A 15,764-nucleotide genomic window follows, 5' to 3' on the forward strand; every position below is an offset into this window, starting at 1 on the left:
TCAACATTCATACTGAAATTCTCTTGCTGGTCCATGTTATGCTATGGCTTGCCACCTTTCTGAAGCCTTATTTAACCCTGTCAGATTTTGTTTTGCTGCAATTGTCTAGAAGCCTATCAACTTTTATTCACAGACCGCATGCTGTCTTTATCATGACTTATAGCCTAACATCATTCAATTCTATTCAGACCCTAGCTCAATTGCGTTTTACATACTCATTTGTCACACCTTTTGACTGAGTTTAAATTAAATCCAAATAATTTATATGGATCCAGCATTCCTTCCTAATCAATAAAGTACCTCCCCAAGCCAAACTACTCTAACTCCCTCTCGTTAGTAAGCAATAAACATAGTGATACTTTCCACCTTTCTCCCTATATCAAAGTCTTTAATAACATACATGACATTTCTTCCTTCACAGCAATTACAGTTCTTTAATGCAATATTGTTTGCTGCATTGGGTATAATATAAAAAGTTGGTTATAAAAAGAAAGTTTTGATACCAAGGTCCCCGCTGTGCCATCAAGCTGCTATTGCTAAATTATTATTTTTATTTTTTTTAAATACATTTTTAAAGCTATTTTCATCAAGCATGTGTGGGTTCCTTGTCAGTCACCGCAATCCGCCGAGACCCTTGATAAATCCACTGTGTAGCATGTGTCCCACGGAGACTGCAGATCATTCATCTGCTGACGTCAGGGACACACGTCCAGTCAGTGATGTGTGACCGGATGTCTCACTGCTCGGTGATAATTTGATATTTCGGTTTATCTCTAACCCGTAACGTTTTCGTTCGGGCTTTGTCATTTAATTCTCTTCGATATGTAGCCAGTTTTATCATTTTTCTTTCTTTCTGCCGAGCGACGTTTTTGTGACATTTGCAACATATGTTTTGACATAATTTTAAAATTCCCAATTTCCACAGCAATGGACTATTACTCCTCCTGCAATTGATACAAACAAGTACCAATTGTTTAGAATCCAGGTTAACATAGTCCGAAACCATTTAAATGGACTTGCTATAATTTTAATTGCTGTTTTAACTGTTTCTTTAATTTTTAAACCTGCATCTACCAAATCATTTCCCAAATTACTCCAGCTGGTGTAGTATGGGAGATGTTCTATTCCTGACGCACATGTGTTAATTGTTTTATTTGGGCTTGTCCTATTCCAAGTTCCTCCCTGACACCATTCTTCTTCCTTGAACTCTTTCCATCCTTCCATTAACATTTCATTGTCATCTACCTGACACACTATTCCTGACCCTACGGCACTATCCACATACCAAGTGGCTATCCCATCTTCCTTTTTGCTTGACCCATATCCGGTTGTTAATTGTTTAATCAGATTTGGCCCTGTTTCAGGGTGTTCTCTTTTTAAACATACTGGTTTTGCTTGACTACTGTCTTTTATCCTCATCATATTTCTCCACGTACATCGTTCAAATTCAATCTCCTTCTTAGGTTCCCTCCATTTACTAAATTAACCTACAAATTTATATCCTTTTTTGGTTTTTACCCAAGGGATGGGAACAACAGCCCTATGTCCTGTGTCCCTTGATGCAATTTTAATTTCTCTGTTCCAGTGGTATCTCCCTCTTGATAGTCTCCCTCTTAACGGTGTCGCTATTTTTAATGAATTTTTGATAAAGAAGTCACCAAACCATTTTGCTAATATCAACGTATATTCAGGTGTTCATGTTGTTGGTTTTTCTAATATTTTAATCAGCTCTCCTTCAGTAAATCCTATAAACTTGTAGGCTTGACCTATACTTCCTTCATAGGACTCAAGTTGTCTAAATCACCCTGCTACTCTTTGTCTTACCAGATACTTTTCCATTCTTTCTTTGTGCAACTGCTCAGTACAGTAGTATTTTCTTTCAGAAGCATCACAAGTTGTTGCTCTTTCTGAGAGACTACTAGCAACACATTGTTTTTTACACAGACCTAATATCCATTCTCCCTCAGCATCCTCTGGGTGGGTGGCCAAACTCTTCCATCCGTTAGTAACATCTTTCTTTTGTCTACCATGTCATAATTCCACTATTTTTCTCATCATCCCTTTTTCTATCTCCTTAACTTTATCCATGTCCACATTCCATCCTTCACTATAAAATATTCCTAATTTACTTACTTTTTGTTTCTCTCCTCGAATACCAATAATTCCTTCTATACTCGCTGTTTGTCCGGAAGATTTTTGCTCCCAATCTCTAGCTAACCCCCATTCCTCTCTATAATGTACCCATGGAAAGGAAGTGTTCAGTGCTATTTTTACTTTGCTCTTATCCTCTGGTCTGATTACCAGCCACACCGGTCCTCTTGTTAACATGGGAGCACTGGCAATGTCATGTAATCCATTCCCCCACTTCTCCTTTAAATCGGTCCACCGGGTTTTCATCTGGTCATCTGAATTTGTATTATTATTATTGTTATTGTTATTATTAGGATTTGGACTATCCAAGCCAATTTGTGTTGTGACTTCCTCTTTGCTTATTACTTCATAACATGTCCCTCTATCTATTAACGTTACATTCCTGGTTATAGTGACTTTGTTCCGGCCTTCTAATCTGTCCATTATTTCCTTTACCCATACCTGCTCTGCACCTGTCTTTACTTTAGTTAACTCAATACTTCCTTCATTCACCCATACATCACTAAGTTCCACGCTTTGAGATTAGTTTTTAATTCGCATACACTTCCTTTTATTGGTGGTTTCTGTCATTTATTCCATCTATTTTGTTTCATTCGCCTACTTGTGGTTTTGTTTTGTAACATATTTCCTTTCTTAACTTGCCCTTTCTCGGGCTCTCATTGAGTATCATTAGTTTTCCCCGAATACTGTCGAAGAATCTTTAATCTGTCTGATAGGTTTAGTATCCCAGGCTACTTGTAAGCCCTCCCCACATTCTACTGAACATGTTGTTACTGACACTGTTGCTTGATTCTAACATACTGCTGTTGAGCCCTATCTTCTGGATGTCTTGGAAATTAATGATTTCTTCCGTTATATTTAAACATTTGTTTATTCTTATTTTTATTACATGTTCTATGTGATTCAATCTGGTGTCTATTTTTCCATACCCCATTACTTCACTTGATTTTCCTATGGTGATTAGCCATATTAATATCCCCAAACTAATTACTGTAACCCCCATTAATATTGCTGCCCCCCCCCCCCCCATTTTAACCAATCAAGCCTAGTCCTAATCCTAGCTTCTTCCATTCCTTCTTCAAACTTGATCCTTATTTTTCTCTTGAGTGTAGTCCTCTTTCTTCGTCCAAACAAATGAATCTGTATTATTTTTTTCCATCTGCAAAATCAAACGAACAGGTCAAGGTTGGAGAGGGCCCTATTTCTTAATTTGCATTTTTCTATTCTTGTTTGGATATTCCAGAAGTGCCCTCTCCAGGACTTCCGGATTTCCTTTGCCACCATTTCATTCTTTTTTCCTTTTTAACTGGTTTGTTTTTCTGATCATTTACGTACATCAAACAATTAAGGCCGTTAAGCCTCCTCCTTCTATCATTGCACCCCTGATTGAGATTCGAAGAATCTCAAACTCCTCCTCTCTTGCTCTCTCAGTGGTCCAATCAGGTCGGAACTTACCCTGATCCATTTCGGATATTGCTACAGTTTTTACTTCAATTTCTTTATTTCTGATTATGACTGGATTTTTATGAAAGGTAAGTTCTGAACATGACATTTTTACTTTATCATCTGTCCTATCTATGCTGCTAACAGGTTTCAATTCACAGACATCCCACTCTACTTCATCACATAATACCAGTAAGTGCAGTAATCCCCTGACACTCATAACCAAACATTCCTTTCCCTCAAAAGCCTGTCCATCGTCCGGGGTTTTAATTTATCCACAGAACCCCCGGGGGTCTATTTTGATTCCTATATTTTCCAAATCCATATCCCGGGTCAATCATTAATTTAGTACAACATTCCTTTTCCCTTGTCCAAGCGGTTTGGGGATATGATCTATCCTATGGCACGGCATCATTGCAGTGATACAGGGCGAAATTCTCCGTTATCGGCGGAAAGTCCGCCGATCGGCGCAAAAAACGGCGCAAATCCGACTTGCGTCACGTCGGAAAAATGGGTCGATAGTCTCCGGCCCGAAATGGGCTAGCAGCGACGTAACGGGATCCGCGCTTGCGCAGTGGTTCACGCCGTGCAGCGTCATACGCGCTGCACGGCATGACGGCTCATAAGGCCGCGCTGCTCACCCCCCACCCGACCGGAACACCCGACCGCAACACCCGACTGGATGGCTAGCCGTCGCTCAGCCCCGAGGTTCGAGTCACGTGATGTGGAGGCGCTCCTGGATGCGGTGGAGCAGAGGAGGGACGCCCTGTATCCCGGGCACGGCCGCAGAGTTGCCCCACGCCACAGCCGGCGTCTGTGGAGGGAAGTGGCAGAGGCCGTCACCGCTGTGGCCCTGACACCACGGACAGGCACCCAGTGCCACAAGAAGGTGAACAACCTCGTCAGAGCAGGCAGGGTGAGCCTCCCCCATATCCCCCCCTCCCCATATCCCCCCTCCCCCATATCCCCCCTCCCCATATCCCCCCTTCCCCATATCCCCCCTCCCCATATCCCCCCTCCCCATATCCCCCCTCCCCCATATCCCCCCTCCCCCATATCCCCCATATTCCCCCTCCCCCATATCCCCCATATCCCCCCTCCCCCATATCCCCCATATCCCCCCCTCCCCCATATCCCCCCCTCCCCATATCCCCCATAACCCCCCTCCCCCATATCCCCCCATATCCCCCCTCCCCCATATACCCCCTCCCCATATCCCCCCTCCCCCATATCTCCCCTCCCCCATATCCCCCATATCCCCCTCCCCCATATCCCCCCTCCCCCATATCCCCCCCTCCCCATATCCCCCCTCCCCCATATCCCCAAGTGAATCCAGCCCTACCCTTAACCTCTACAATGCACGCGCAACCGATGGCGTGCATTCATATACCTGCCTAACACTGTTGCCTTTTACCCCTGCCCCCCCCCCCCCACAGGAGAAGCGCGCACACAACAATAGGGAGCATGTGAGGACTGGAGGAGGGCCCGCTGATGAGAGGCCACTGACCGTACACGAGGAAAGGGCCCTGGAACTGGCTGGCGGACCTGAGGACCGGGAGGTTGCTGATGCAGAAGTCGGGGGCGTACTAGCGAGTGAGCCACCGAGAGCCAGTCCCCATATCCCCCCTCCCCTATATCCCCCTCCCCCGTATCACCTGATCACTGCCTGATGTCTAACCATGCATGCTTCATTGTGTATCGCAGGACCAAACGTCCAGGCACCCATCCCCGCAGATGCAGACCGCCCGCAGGATGCCCCTCGGAGACCACAGGAGACGGAGAGACCCGCACCCTCCAGCATGCGACGCCCGCAGGATGCCCCTCGGAGACCACAGGAGACGTAGAGACCCGCACCCTCCACCATGCGACGCCAGCAGGATGCCCCTCGGAGACCACAGGAGACGGAGAGACCCGCACCCTCCAGCATGCGACGCCCGCAGGATGCCCCTCGGAGACCACGGGAGACGGAGAGACCCGGACCCTCCAGCATGCGACGCCCGCAGGATGCCCCTCGCACACCACGGGAGACGGAGAGACCTGGAGCAACAGGGAGACGATACCCCCGTCACGTGCGGGGGCGACCACCCAGCGATGAGGGGGGCAGCCACAGGCCCCCGTCACATCCGAGACAGGACAACACTACCCAGGACACCATACCCAGGACACCACTACCCAGGACACCCCTACCCAGGACACCCCTACCCGGGAAGACGAAATACCGGACAGTGACTCAGAGTGGATGGGTGGAGACGAACCCCCACCCCAAAGTGCCATGGACTCAGAGTGGGACGAAGAGCACGACACAACGCCACTGCTGTCACCAACACCCTCCACCATCGCAGAAACACTTTTGTCATGAGGCGTCTGGTACACACACTGGTGCGCACAACACAGCCGTCCCGGTACAGCAGGTGGAGGTAGGAGCAGCAGAGGGACCGGGCGGTCGGAGGGCAGCCCAGCCCAAGTGAACATCTGCCGACCAGATGGATCCCGGGTTCCTGCAGTTACCACACCCACACATAGATCCGATGCAACCACCGACCCGGAGACGAGCGAAGAGGGTGACGGGCGGCTTGCGGCGGCTGCGGTCGCAGGTGGAGGAGTCCACCCGCGCCCAGGTGCTGGGAGTGGTGCCGGTCATGCGTGCCACCCAGGCCGACACCGCACGGCTGGCGTCTGCGGTGGACGCAATGGGTGCGACGGTGTCAGACATGGGGAACGGTTTGCGAGGCCTGGGGCCTTCCGTGCAGGCGGCGTCTGTGGCCCAGGATATGGCTGCCCTCTCACAGGAGGTCATGAGCCAGTGCCAGCGCCAGATGGCAGAGGCGCTCAATGCCATAGCCCAGTCTCAGCAGGCCATGGCCCAGTCTCTGCAGGCCATGGCCCAGTCTCAGCAGGCCATGGCCCAGTCTCTGCAGGCCATCGCTGAGGGCATCGGCGCCAGTGCCCATGTGCGAGCCGGCGTCGCACTGTCACAGACAGGGTTTGCCACCCCCCTGGGCTCCATGGCTGCAAACCTGCAGACCCCTGTCGATACCAGCAAGGGCCTCCAGGACTGGCAGCGCCAGATGTCGGGGGGGCGTCGGATGGCCAGTCCGTTCGCATCCCCCACCCATGTAGAGGCCTGGGGGCCATCGGGCACCCCGAGGGAGGAGGAGGTGGTGTGGTCCGTCCCGGCTCCCTCTGTAGGGGAGGTCCCGGTACAACCGCGACACCTCGGACTCCCCCCCCTTCCGTACCAGGTCCATCGGGTGGGCAACGGGCAGGACAGGCTGGCAGCTCGCCATCCCAGTCGCCTGGGCCGCAGCCTGGCCCATCTAGGCCAGGACGCCCCAGGAAACGGCCGCCAAAGGGATCCAGTGTCAGAGGGCAGGAATCACAGGAGTCCACCTCCAGTTCTGCTGTACCGTCTGGGGAACCACGTAGACGTAGTCAAAGGGCCCGTAAGGCCAAACAATTAGACACTGAGTAAGTTGGCACGGGTGCAGGGCACAGATGAGTTTTAGGGGCTAGGGCACGTGCATGAACTCCTTTGGTTAATAAAGTCAATGTTACACCTACCGAAGCTGCCTTTGTGCTCTGTCCAAAGTGTGCGGGGGTGTCATGTACGTTGAGCGCAAGTGTGTGTGTGAGGGGTGGTCTTACCTCAGCCCCAGGTGAGTCTGCCCCCTTCCCCCTGGGCCGCCATCAACATCCCCCGGGCAGAGGACGGGACTGTGCGCTGCAGTGTCACAGCCGCATGCAGGGATGGTCCGGGTGGATGGTGGTACTGTGGCCATGGGTCAGACATAGTCCAACGATGTAGAGCCAGGAGCTCATCGCAGGGCGGGTTGTCATCATCCTCCATGGCCTGCGATAGACACGCGTCCACCCGCAGCTGTGTGAGCCCGGCCCATTGTGCCGCAGGTGGATCGGCAATGGGGGGGGGGGGGGGGGGGGGGTGGTGTGCATGCGGGTGGGGTGGGTGGGGTTAGGGAGGGGGGTGAGGGTGCTGGGTGGGTGGGTGGGTGGGGGGGGGGTGGACGGCTGTTGCCATGGTGTGCGGTCTGTGGCCATACTACCCGATTCCCACGCCCATCTAGCCAGTGAAGCGGGCGTCTATCAGTCTGTCCCGTGCCCGCTGGGCCAGCCGGTAACGGTGGACAGCCACCCGCCTGTGTCTACCCCGTCTGCCCTGACCATTGCCCCCATCCCCCTCATCTGGGGTGGACTGGGCCTCTTCCTGCTGCTCCTCCACTCCGCCCTCCTCTGCCTGCGGCACATCGCCCCTCTGCTGGGCTATGTTGTGCAGGACGCAGCACACCACAATGATGCGGCCGACCCTATCTGACCGATACTGGAGGGCGCCCCCAGAGAGGTCCAGACACCTGAAACGCATCTTCAGCACGCCAAAGCACCTCTCGATCACTCCCCTTGTCGCTACATGGGCATCATTGTAGCGGTTCTCCGCCTCATTGCGTGGCCTCCGTATAGGCGTCATCAGCCACGATCGCAATGGGTAGCCCAGCAACGGGCCCCTCAGCCGGGGATGGCGTCCCTCGTACATGCCGGGGATGGATGACCGCGACAACACGAATGAGTCGTGTACACTGCCTGGGTGACGGGCGCAGACGTGCAGGATCATCATGCGGTGGTCGCAGACCACCTATACGTTCATCGAATAGGTCCCCTTCCTATTAGTGAACATGGCCCTGTTATCTGCAGGTGGCCGCACGGCGACGTGCATCCCATCGATCGTGCCCTGGACCACGGGGAACCCGGCCACGGCAGAGAAGCCCACGGCCCGGGCATCTTGGCTGGCCCGGTCCACGGGGAAGCGGATGTAGCGGTGCGCCATGGCATATAGGGCATCTGTCACTGCCCGGATGCACCGGTGCACCGATGTCTGCAATATGCCGGACAGGTCCCCACTCGGTGCCTGGAATGACCCCGTTGCATAAAAGTTCAGGGCCACCGTAACCTTGACGGACACGGGGAGAGGGTGTCCCCTGCCAGTGCCACACGGTGACAGGTGTGCCAGCAGGTGGCAGATGTGTGCCACGGTTTCCCGGCTCATCCGGAGTCTCCTCCTCCATTCCCGGTCCGTGAGGTCCTGGTATGACTGCCGGGGCCGGTACACACGGGGCGCCCTCGGGTGCCTCCGTTGCCGTGGGGCCGCGACGTCCTCCTCCCCCTCCTCGTCCTGTCGGTCAGGTGTCCCTCCAGCCTGGGCGGCTGCCGCCTGCCCCTCTGCGGCAGCCTGCGTCGCCTCTCTGGCACGCTCCTCCTCCTCTTCCTCCTCCTCCTCATCCAGGGCAACATAGACATGAGCGGCTGCCACCACGGCGGCCAACATCGCTGGATGGTCTGAAAACATGACGGCCTGGTGGGGGGGGGAGGGGAACGACGACATGTCATCATTGCCCATATCCCTTCCTCCCCCCAGCCAGGTGGCATGGACCGCATGGGTCCAACTGTTGGAGGCTGGCACCTGGCCAGGTGGACCAACTCACTTGCCCTCCCATCCCCCTCCTCGGCACGGACCCCCCCCCAACCTCCACCCCGGCATGGACCCCCCCCAACCTCCACCCCAGCACGGACCACCCCCCAACCTCCACCCCAGCATGGACCCCCCCCATACCTCACCCCGGCACGGACCCCCCCCCCCAACCTCCACACCAGCACGGACCCCCCCCCAACCTCCACCCCAGCACGGACCCGCCCCATCCTCCACCCCAGCACGGACCCCCCCCCCTCAACCTCACCCCGGCACGGACCCTCCCCCCCCCCAACCTCCACCCCGGCACGGACCCCCCCCAACTTCCACCCCAGCACAGACCCCCCCCCAACCTCATGTCATCATTTCCCATATCCCCTCCTCCCCCCAGCCAGGTGGCATGGACCGCATGGGTCCAACTGTTGGAGGCTGGCACCTGGCCAGGTGGACCAACTCACTTGCCCTCCCATCCCCCTCCTCGGCACGGACCCCCCCCCAACCTCCACCCCGGCATGGACCCCCCCCAACCTCCACCCCAGCACGGACACCCCCCCAACCTCCACCCCAGCACGGACCACCCCCAACCTCACCCCGGCACGGACCCCCCCCCCAACCTCCACCCCAGCACGGACCCCCCCCAACCTCCACCCCAGCACGGACCCCCCCCCAACCTCCACCCAGGCATGGACCCCCCCAACCTCCACCCCAGCACGGACCCCCCCCAACCTCCACCTCAGCACGGACCCCCCCCCCAACCTCACCCCGGCACGGACCCCCCCCCAACCTCCACCCCAGCACGGACCCCCCCCCAACCTCCACCCCAGCACGACACCCCCCCAACCTCACCCCGGCACCGACCCCCCCCCCCCCAACCTCACCCCGGCACGGACCCCCCCCCCAACCTCCACCCCGGCACGGACCCCTCCCCAACCTCCACCCCAGCACGGACCCCCCCCCAACCTCCACCCCGGCACGGACCCCCCCCCAACCTCACCCCGGCACGGACACCCCCCCCCCAAACCACCACCCCGGCACGGACCCGTCCCAACCTCCACCCCAGCACGGACCCCCCCCCCTCAACCTCACCCCGGCACGGACCCTCCCCCCCCCCCAACCTCCACCCCGGCACGGACCCCCCCCAACCTCCACCCCGGCACAGACCCCCCCCCCAACCTCATGCCATCATTTCCCATATCCCCTCCTCCCCCCAGCCAGGTGGCATGGACCGCATGGGTCCAACTGTTGGAGGCTGGCACCTGGCCAGGTGGACCAACTCACTTGCCCTCCCATCCCCCTCCTCGGCACGGACCCCCCCCAACCTCCACCCCGGCATGGACCCCCCCCAACCTCCACCCCATCACGGACCCCCCCCAACCTCCAGCCCAGCACGGACCCCCCCCAACCTCACCCCGGCACGGACCCCCTCCCCCCAAACTCCACCCCAGCACGGACCCCCCCCAACCTCCACCCCAGCACGGACCCCCCCCCCAACCTCCACCCAGGCATGGACCCCCCCAACCTCCACCCCAGCACGGACCCCCCCAACCTCCACCCCAGCACGGACCCCCCCCCCAAACTCCACCCCAGCACGGACCCCCCCCAACCTCACCCCGGCACGGACCCCCCCCCAACCTCACCCCGGCACGGACCCCCCCCCCCCAACCTCCACCCCGGCACGGACCCCTCCCCAACCTCCACCCCAGCACGGACCCCCCCCCAACCTCCACCCCAGCACGGACCCCCCCCCCAACCTCACCCCGGCACGGACACCCCCCCCCCCAACCTCCACCCCGGCACGGACCCCCCCCCAACCTCCACCCCGGCACGGACCCCCCATCCACCTCCCCGGCACGGACCCCCTCCCGGCACTCCCCCGGAGCCCAGCCTACTGTAACCACCCCCCCCGCCCCCCGCCGCACACACACACACACAACCCGAGACACACCTCTCCTCACGCAATCAGACTGCGGCCACGCCATTGCCTGCCCAGAGCCAACCCCCCAGGCCGTCACTCACCACCACGCTGGTCGGCGTGAGCCTGGAGCACCGGGTCACGCCGATGAAAAGGAGGCTTAATTTACGTCGACGTGAACGGTCATCACGTCGACGGGACTTCGGCCCATCTGGAAGGGAGAATATCGGCAGGCCGAAAATCGGCTGCCTTGCGCAGACTCGTGACATTCTCCGCGGTAGCGGCGACATTAACCCCCGGCCGACTTTTCTCCCTTCGGAGACTTCGGCAACCGGCGGGGGCGGGATTCACGGCGGCCAACGGCCATTCTCCGACCCTCTGGGGGGTTGGAGAATGACGCCCCAGGATCTCGCCCTCACAGATCTGCATGAAGGCTCACGGGATTCGTATGTTTTTAAAATAAATTTAGATTATTCAATTATTTTTTTTCCAATTAAGGGGCAATTTAGTGTGGCCAATCCACCTAACCAGCACATCTTTGGGTTGTGGGGGTGAAACCCACGCAGATACGGAGAGAATGTGCAAACTCCACATGGACAGTGACCCAGAGCCAGGATTCAAACCCGGGTCCTCAGCGCCGTAGTCCCAGCGCTAACCACTGCGTCACCATGCTGCCCCATTCACAGGATTCCCCTGATGCCTGGGACTTAAAGGCCGCACCTGGGAAACCTCGCCAGGGTGCCATTTAGCATTGGTTGCCACAGACGTGGACCAGTTGTAATGGTAGCTGGGGGCACGGTATCCCAGGCCATTAGAGACCCCTAGATGGCCGGGGACTGGGCAGGGAGGCACCCTGCCATTCCCTCTTGCACCAGAGCCTTGGCACTGCCAGGCTGGCAGGTACACTGACTGGGTGCCAGGCGTGCAGCGCTAAGGCACCCAGGATCCAGGTTGGCGCTGCCAGGGCGGCCTTACCATGTGGAGGCGGGGTGAGGGGGGGTTTGAAAACAGGGAAGCTGAAAGGTGCGGGAGGTAAAGATCGGTGCAGCCAGACAAAATGGCGCCCGATCTGTGAGGAGCCTTTCATGTGACCCATGTGCAGCTCGGCAGAGAGAAATTCTGGATTTATTTGTTCTACCTTTCCCCATCAAGGGAATATACTTTGATACTTTTCCTTCGAAAGTGGCCCATTGTTCACCTACGAGTGAATAATGGCAAAGTACCATTGAACAGCAGAGATTTCTGGGTGTTGCAGCTGCCGAGAAACACCCTGCTAAAGGTGCCCAAAACCGGCCAGAGATTTTTACCGGTTAAACCATGCCCTATACTTCTTGCATTGTTCTGAAAATTCTTTGCAAATTTGTTTCGCTGCCTCCCTTCCTTGAGTTGGTGGTCTACATGTTACACAGATCATTGTTATTGCATATTCCTTTCGTCTAGCCAGAGAGATTCCGTCCTTGACAGCTCTGGAACATCCACTCTCTCCAGAACTGTAATGCCATCTTTAACATGTCAGAAATACTAACCTAGGTCAAATAAATAGGTTAATGCACCCATCAACGTAGGGGAGGAATTTCATCTCAGCATGTTAAATATGTGCTGCTATTCATAAAGTGTAATTCCAAAGACGGTGCTTCTTGGCTTTTGTATATTTTAACAGTCAGGACTACTTGCCGTTAAACTAATTTGATTTGCAGGCAGTTGTTCAGTTCTTGCTCATTTATTCAGCAATAATGCAAAGAGTTAGAATTTATGTGATGAAAGTGACATTGAAGTTACAGCCAAGGACGAGGGGTGTTGAAAATGAATTGTCTGAAATAGAATATAAAATATTTCCAACCAGTCCCGATGTCACATAAATCAATTTAAGAATTAACATGAGAGATGCCATGAAAGTAATCAACAATCAGAATGCAACGTACACACTGGGGACAGCATGGTGAAAAGCAAGAGAAGTTCAAATATTTCAATGCACTGGTAATATGACATTGGTGAAACTAATTAAGCTGTTTCTGATTGCAGAATCTGTAAAGTTACTAAAGGACAGCGCTATCTTAATGAAAATTTTTCAAGGCATTTTATCATATTAAAACAGACAGCAACACAATCCAGAATATGACGACATAATAATTATTTGTCATTGGTGCTATTGCTTCATCTAATCTATTAGATACTGTTGCTCTTTTTAACCTTAGTCTATTTGCTCTGATTACGTCACCTTTGCTCACGAGTCGCCAGGTATCTTTATGATACCGCCACGTGGTTCAAGTTCAGGTTATGATTAATAATACAGCACACCGCTTAGTAAGGATTAAAACAACAGTCATTTATTATATACAACAAGCAATATTAATACCCTAATATTACTTTCTATATAATAAACCTATCACTACAGGCCAATACTTAACTTAGGAAGAGCCCACCAGGTCAGGGAAACGAATGGCTTGTCCAATTAGATCTGGCCCGCAGGATTCAAAAGGCTGCTACAGGTCGGTGGCTAGGTGTCTCTACCGGATAGCGATCGCTGGATTCAAACTTACTGTTGCCGGTCGCTGTTCTTGCGAAGGTCTCAAGCAGGCGAAGAGGAGAGAGAGAGAGAGATCTGAACTTGGCCCCTCACTTTTATAGGGCCCAGGGGCTTCCCGCCTCCCGGGGCGGCCCTTGACCCTGAGTCCCAAGTGATTGGATTTGTTCCCAATCCCTGGGGTCGATGTGTCCAATGGTGAGGCGATTCCTCGATTGGGGGGTGGTCGTTCACCTGTCTTTGTTTTGGCCACTGCAGGCGCCGACAGGTCTGGCCCGGTATTCAATTGCTAATATGTTGCAATTGTTCCCGGGGATAGCCGATTTAACTGCAGATGTCTGGATAGATGGGCTGCAAACAGTCCTGAATGTAACTGCAAATACCTGGGTTGATGGGCTGTTGATAGCCCTGAGTATCGATCTGGGCTAACTTCCCCAGAGCCGAATATGCAATACTGTCTGCAGCTGCCTGCTTGTGTCTTGTTAGCTGCTTTTCCCAGCAGTCTTTCGGGTTAGCTGTTTCAAACTGGGTTTTGGCCAGATTAATCGGAACGCAGCCATTTTACGTGGCTACAATACTAGAATTAAAAAGAAATGCAGTTAAAACGTTCACACAACACAAGATACAGCATCCAGTTGTACAAATGTAATAGAGCAGTATACAGCCGAATGTGGGTGGACTAATTCTGGGGCTTTCAGAACTGATGAGGTTATCTTGACTGCCCACCTGCTTAGTAAAATTATAATTCGGCATATAACCTATCCACTGACGTCCTACATGGATCCCGCTGTCTTCAATTTTAACCTTCTCCTCCGAGCAGGCAGTAATTTGGCAGTCTGTGTGAAGCCACCAGAGTCCTTCTTTGAATATGAAGATCAGGGTACAGAGATGTCCCTTGATCACCTCCCCCACCACCATAACCCCTTTTCTGAGCTCAAATGAGGACCGGCGGGCCTTACTTTGGTGCCAACCGGTGACATCAGCCACTCAAGATTTTGTTTCTGGCCATTGGCGCGCTGTCACTTCCTGTTCAGGGCATGAATTGAAAATCACCTACGGCTTGCACTGATATGAGTGAGGGAGAAAATGGGGTGGGGGGGGAATTCTGGCATTTGCCTTGCCTCGCTCCACATACAAATCCCATTCCAGATTAAATTTGGATCTTCAGTTAATCTCAGAGCTATCTGCCGAGGGCATTTCTCTCAAATACTACTGCATTTAAATTTGTGGAAACCGGTGTAAAAAACAGAAAAAAGTTCCAACAGTTGCTGTGAGAGCATGAAAGCTTTGTGTGTCTAGAATAGAATGTCATTACCTTGTGAAAAAGTTAGTAAACTAATATGCGGAAGGAAACTAAACTGCTTATAGTTTCCATGTAATGGCTGTCTTTAATGATTATAGAGCTGTAACTGCTGCAGTGACTGAAAATTGTTTTTTTGTCAACAGTTAACCATGTTACAGTCTCTTTTACCGACTTTGCGATTGAAAGCAGTGGTGCAGGCTGCTCAGCGGATGCTTTGCAAATCTTGGATGGAGACAACTATGGGGCCCCTTCTGTCGGTAAGTGAATAGTTGAGATAGTTTTCATACCGTAGTGATGGCAACAGCTAAGCCAATATACCATAAGTGTAATCATGATGATCAGTAGTTTCAAGCATAGTCTTCAACTTACACTTGAGTGAATTTTGGATGCCGGTATTAGAGGAGATTTAAAGGTTCTTTATATTTAATAATCAGCATAAATGAGACATAATAAAAATCATAGGTCTTGATTCCACAGAGGGAATGCAGGGAAGGTTCACCAGATTCATTCCTGGGATGACAGGATTGTCGTATGAAGAGGGTTTGGGTCGACGGGGCCTGTATTCACTGGAGTTTAGAAAAATGAGAGGGGATCTAATTGAAATGTATGAAATTCTGACAGGACCGGGCAGACTGGATGCAGGGATGTTGTTTCCTTTGGCTGGGGGTGTCTAGAACAATGGATCAGTCTCAGGATATGGGATAGGCCTCTTCGGACTGAGATGAGGATGAACTTCTTCACTCGCAGGGTGTTGAACGCATGGAAGTTTCTATCACAGTGGGCTGTGAGGTCAAATCATTGAATATGGGCGTGATTCAGTGACCCTATTGCACCCAGCATGGATCAGGAAACAAGGGGTGGATCATAGAACAAAGAACAAAGAACAAAGAAATGTACAGCACAGGAACAGGCCCTTCGGCCCTCCAAGCCCGTGCCGACCATACTGCCCGACTAA

General features: G+C 53.4%; 1 protein-coding gene across 1 annotated transcript in view; it reads left to right on the plus strand.

Annotated features, from left to right (window-relative positions):
• cubn (cubilin (intrinsic factor-cobalamin receptor)) overlaps positions 1-15,764 on the plus strand; it is a 604,171-nt gene that overhangs the window by 284,192 nt on the left and 304,215 nt on the right. The window contains exon 27 of the mRNA XM_072510233.1: positions 14,953-15,066. Within this exon, the coding sequence (XP_072366334.1) occupies positions 14,953-15,066 (114 nt within the window). The remainder of the gene's footprint in view (positions 1-14,952; positions 15,067-15,764) is intronic.

Source organism: Scyliorhinus torazame, chromosome 6 (assembly GCF_047496885.1).
Source record: "Scyliorhinus torazame isolate Kashiwa2021f chromosome 6, sScyTor2.1, whole genome shotgun sequence".
In the NCBI taxonomy this organism is placed as follows: domain Eukaryota; kingdom Metazoa; phylum Chordata; class Chondrichthyes; order Carcharhiniformes; family Scyliorhinidae; genus Scyliorhinus; species Scyliorhinus torazame.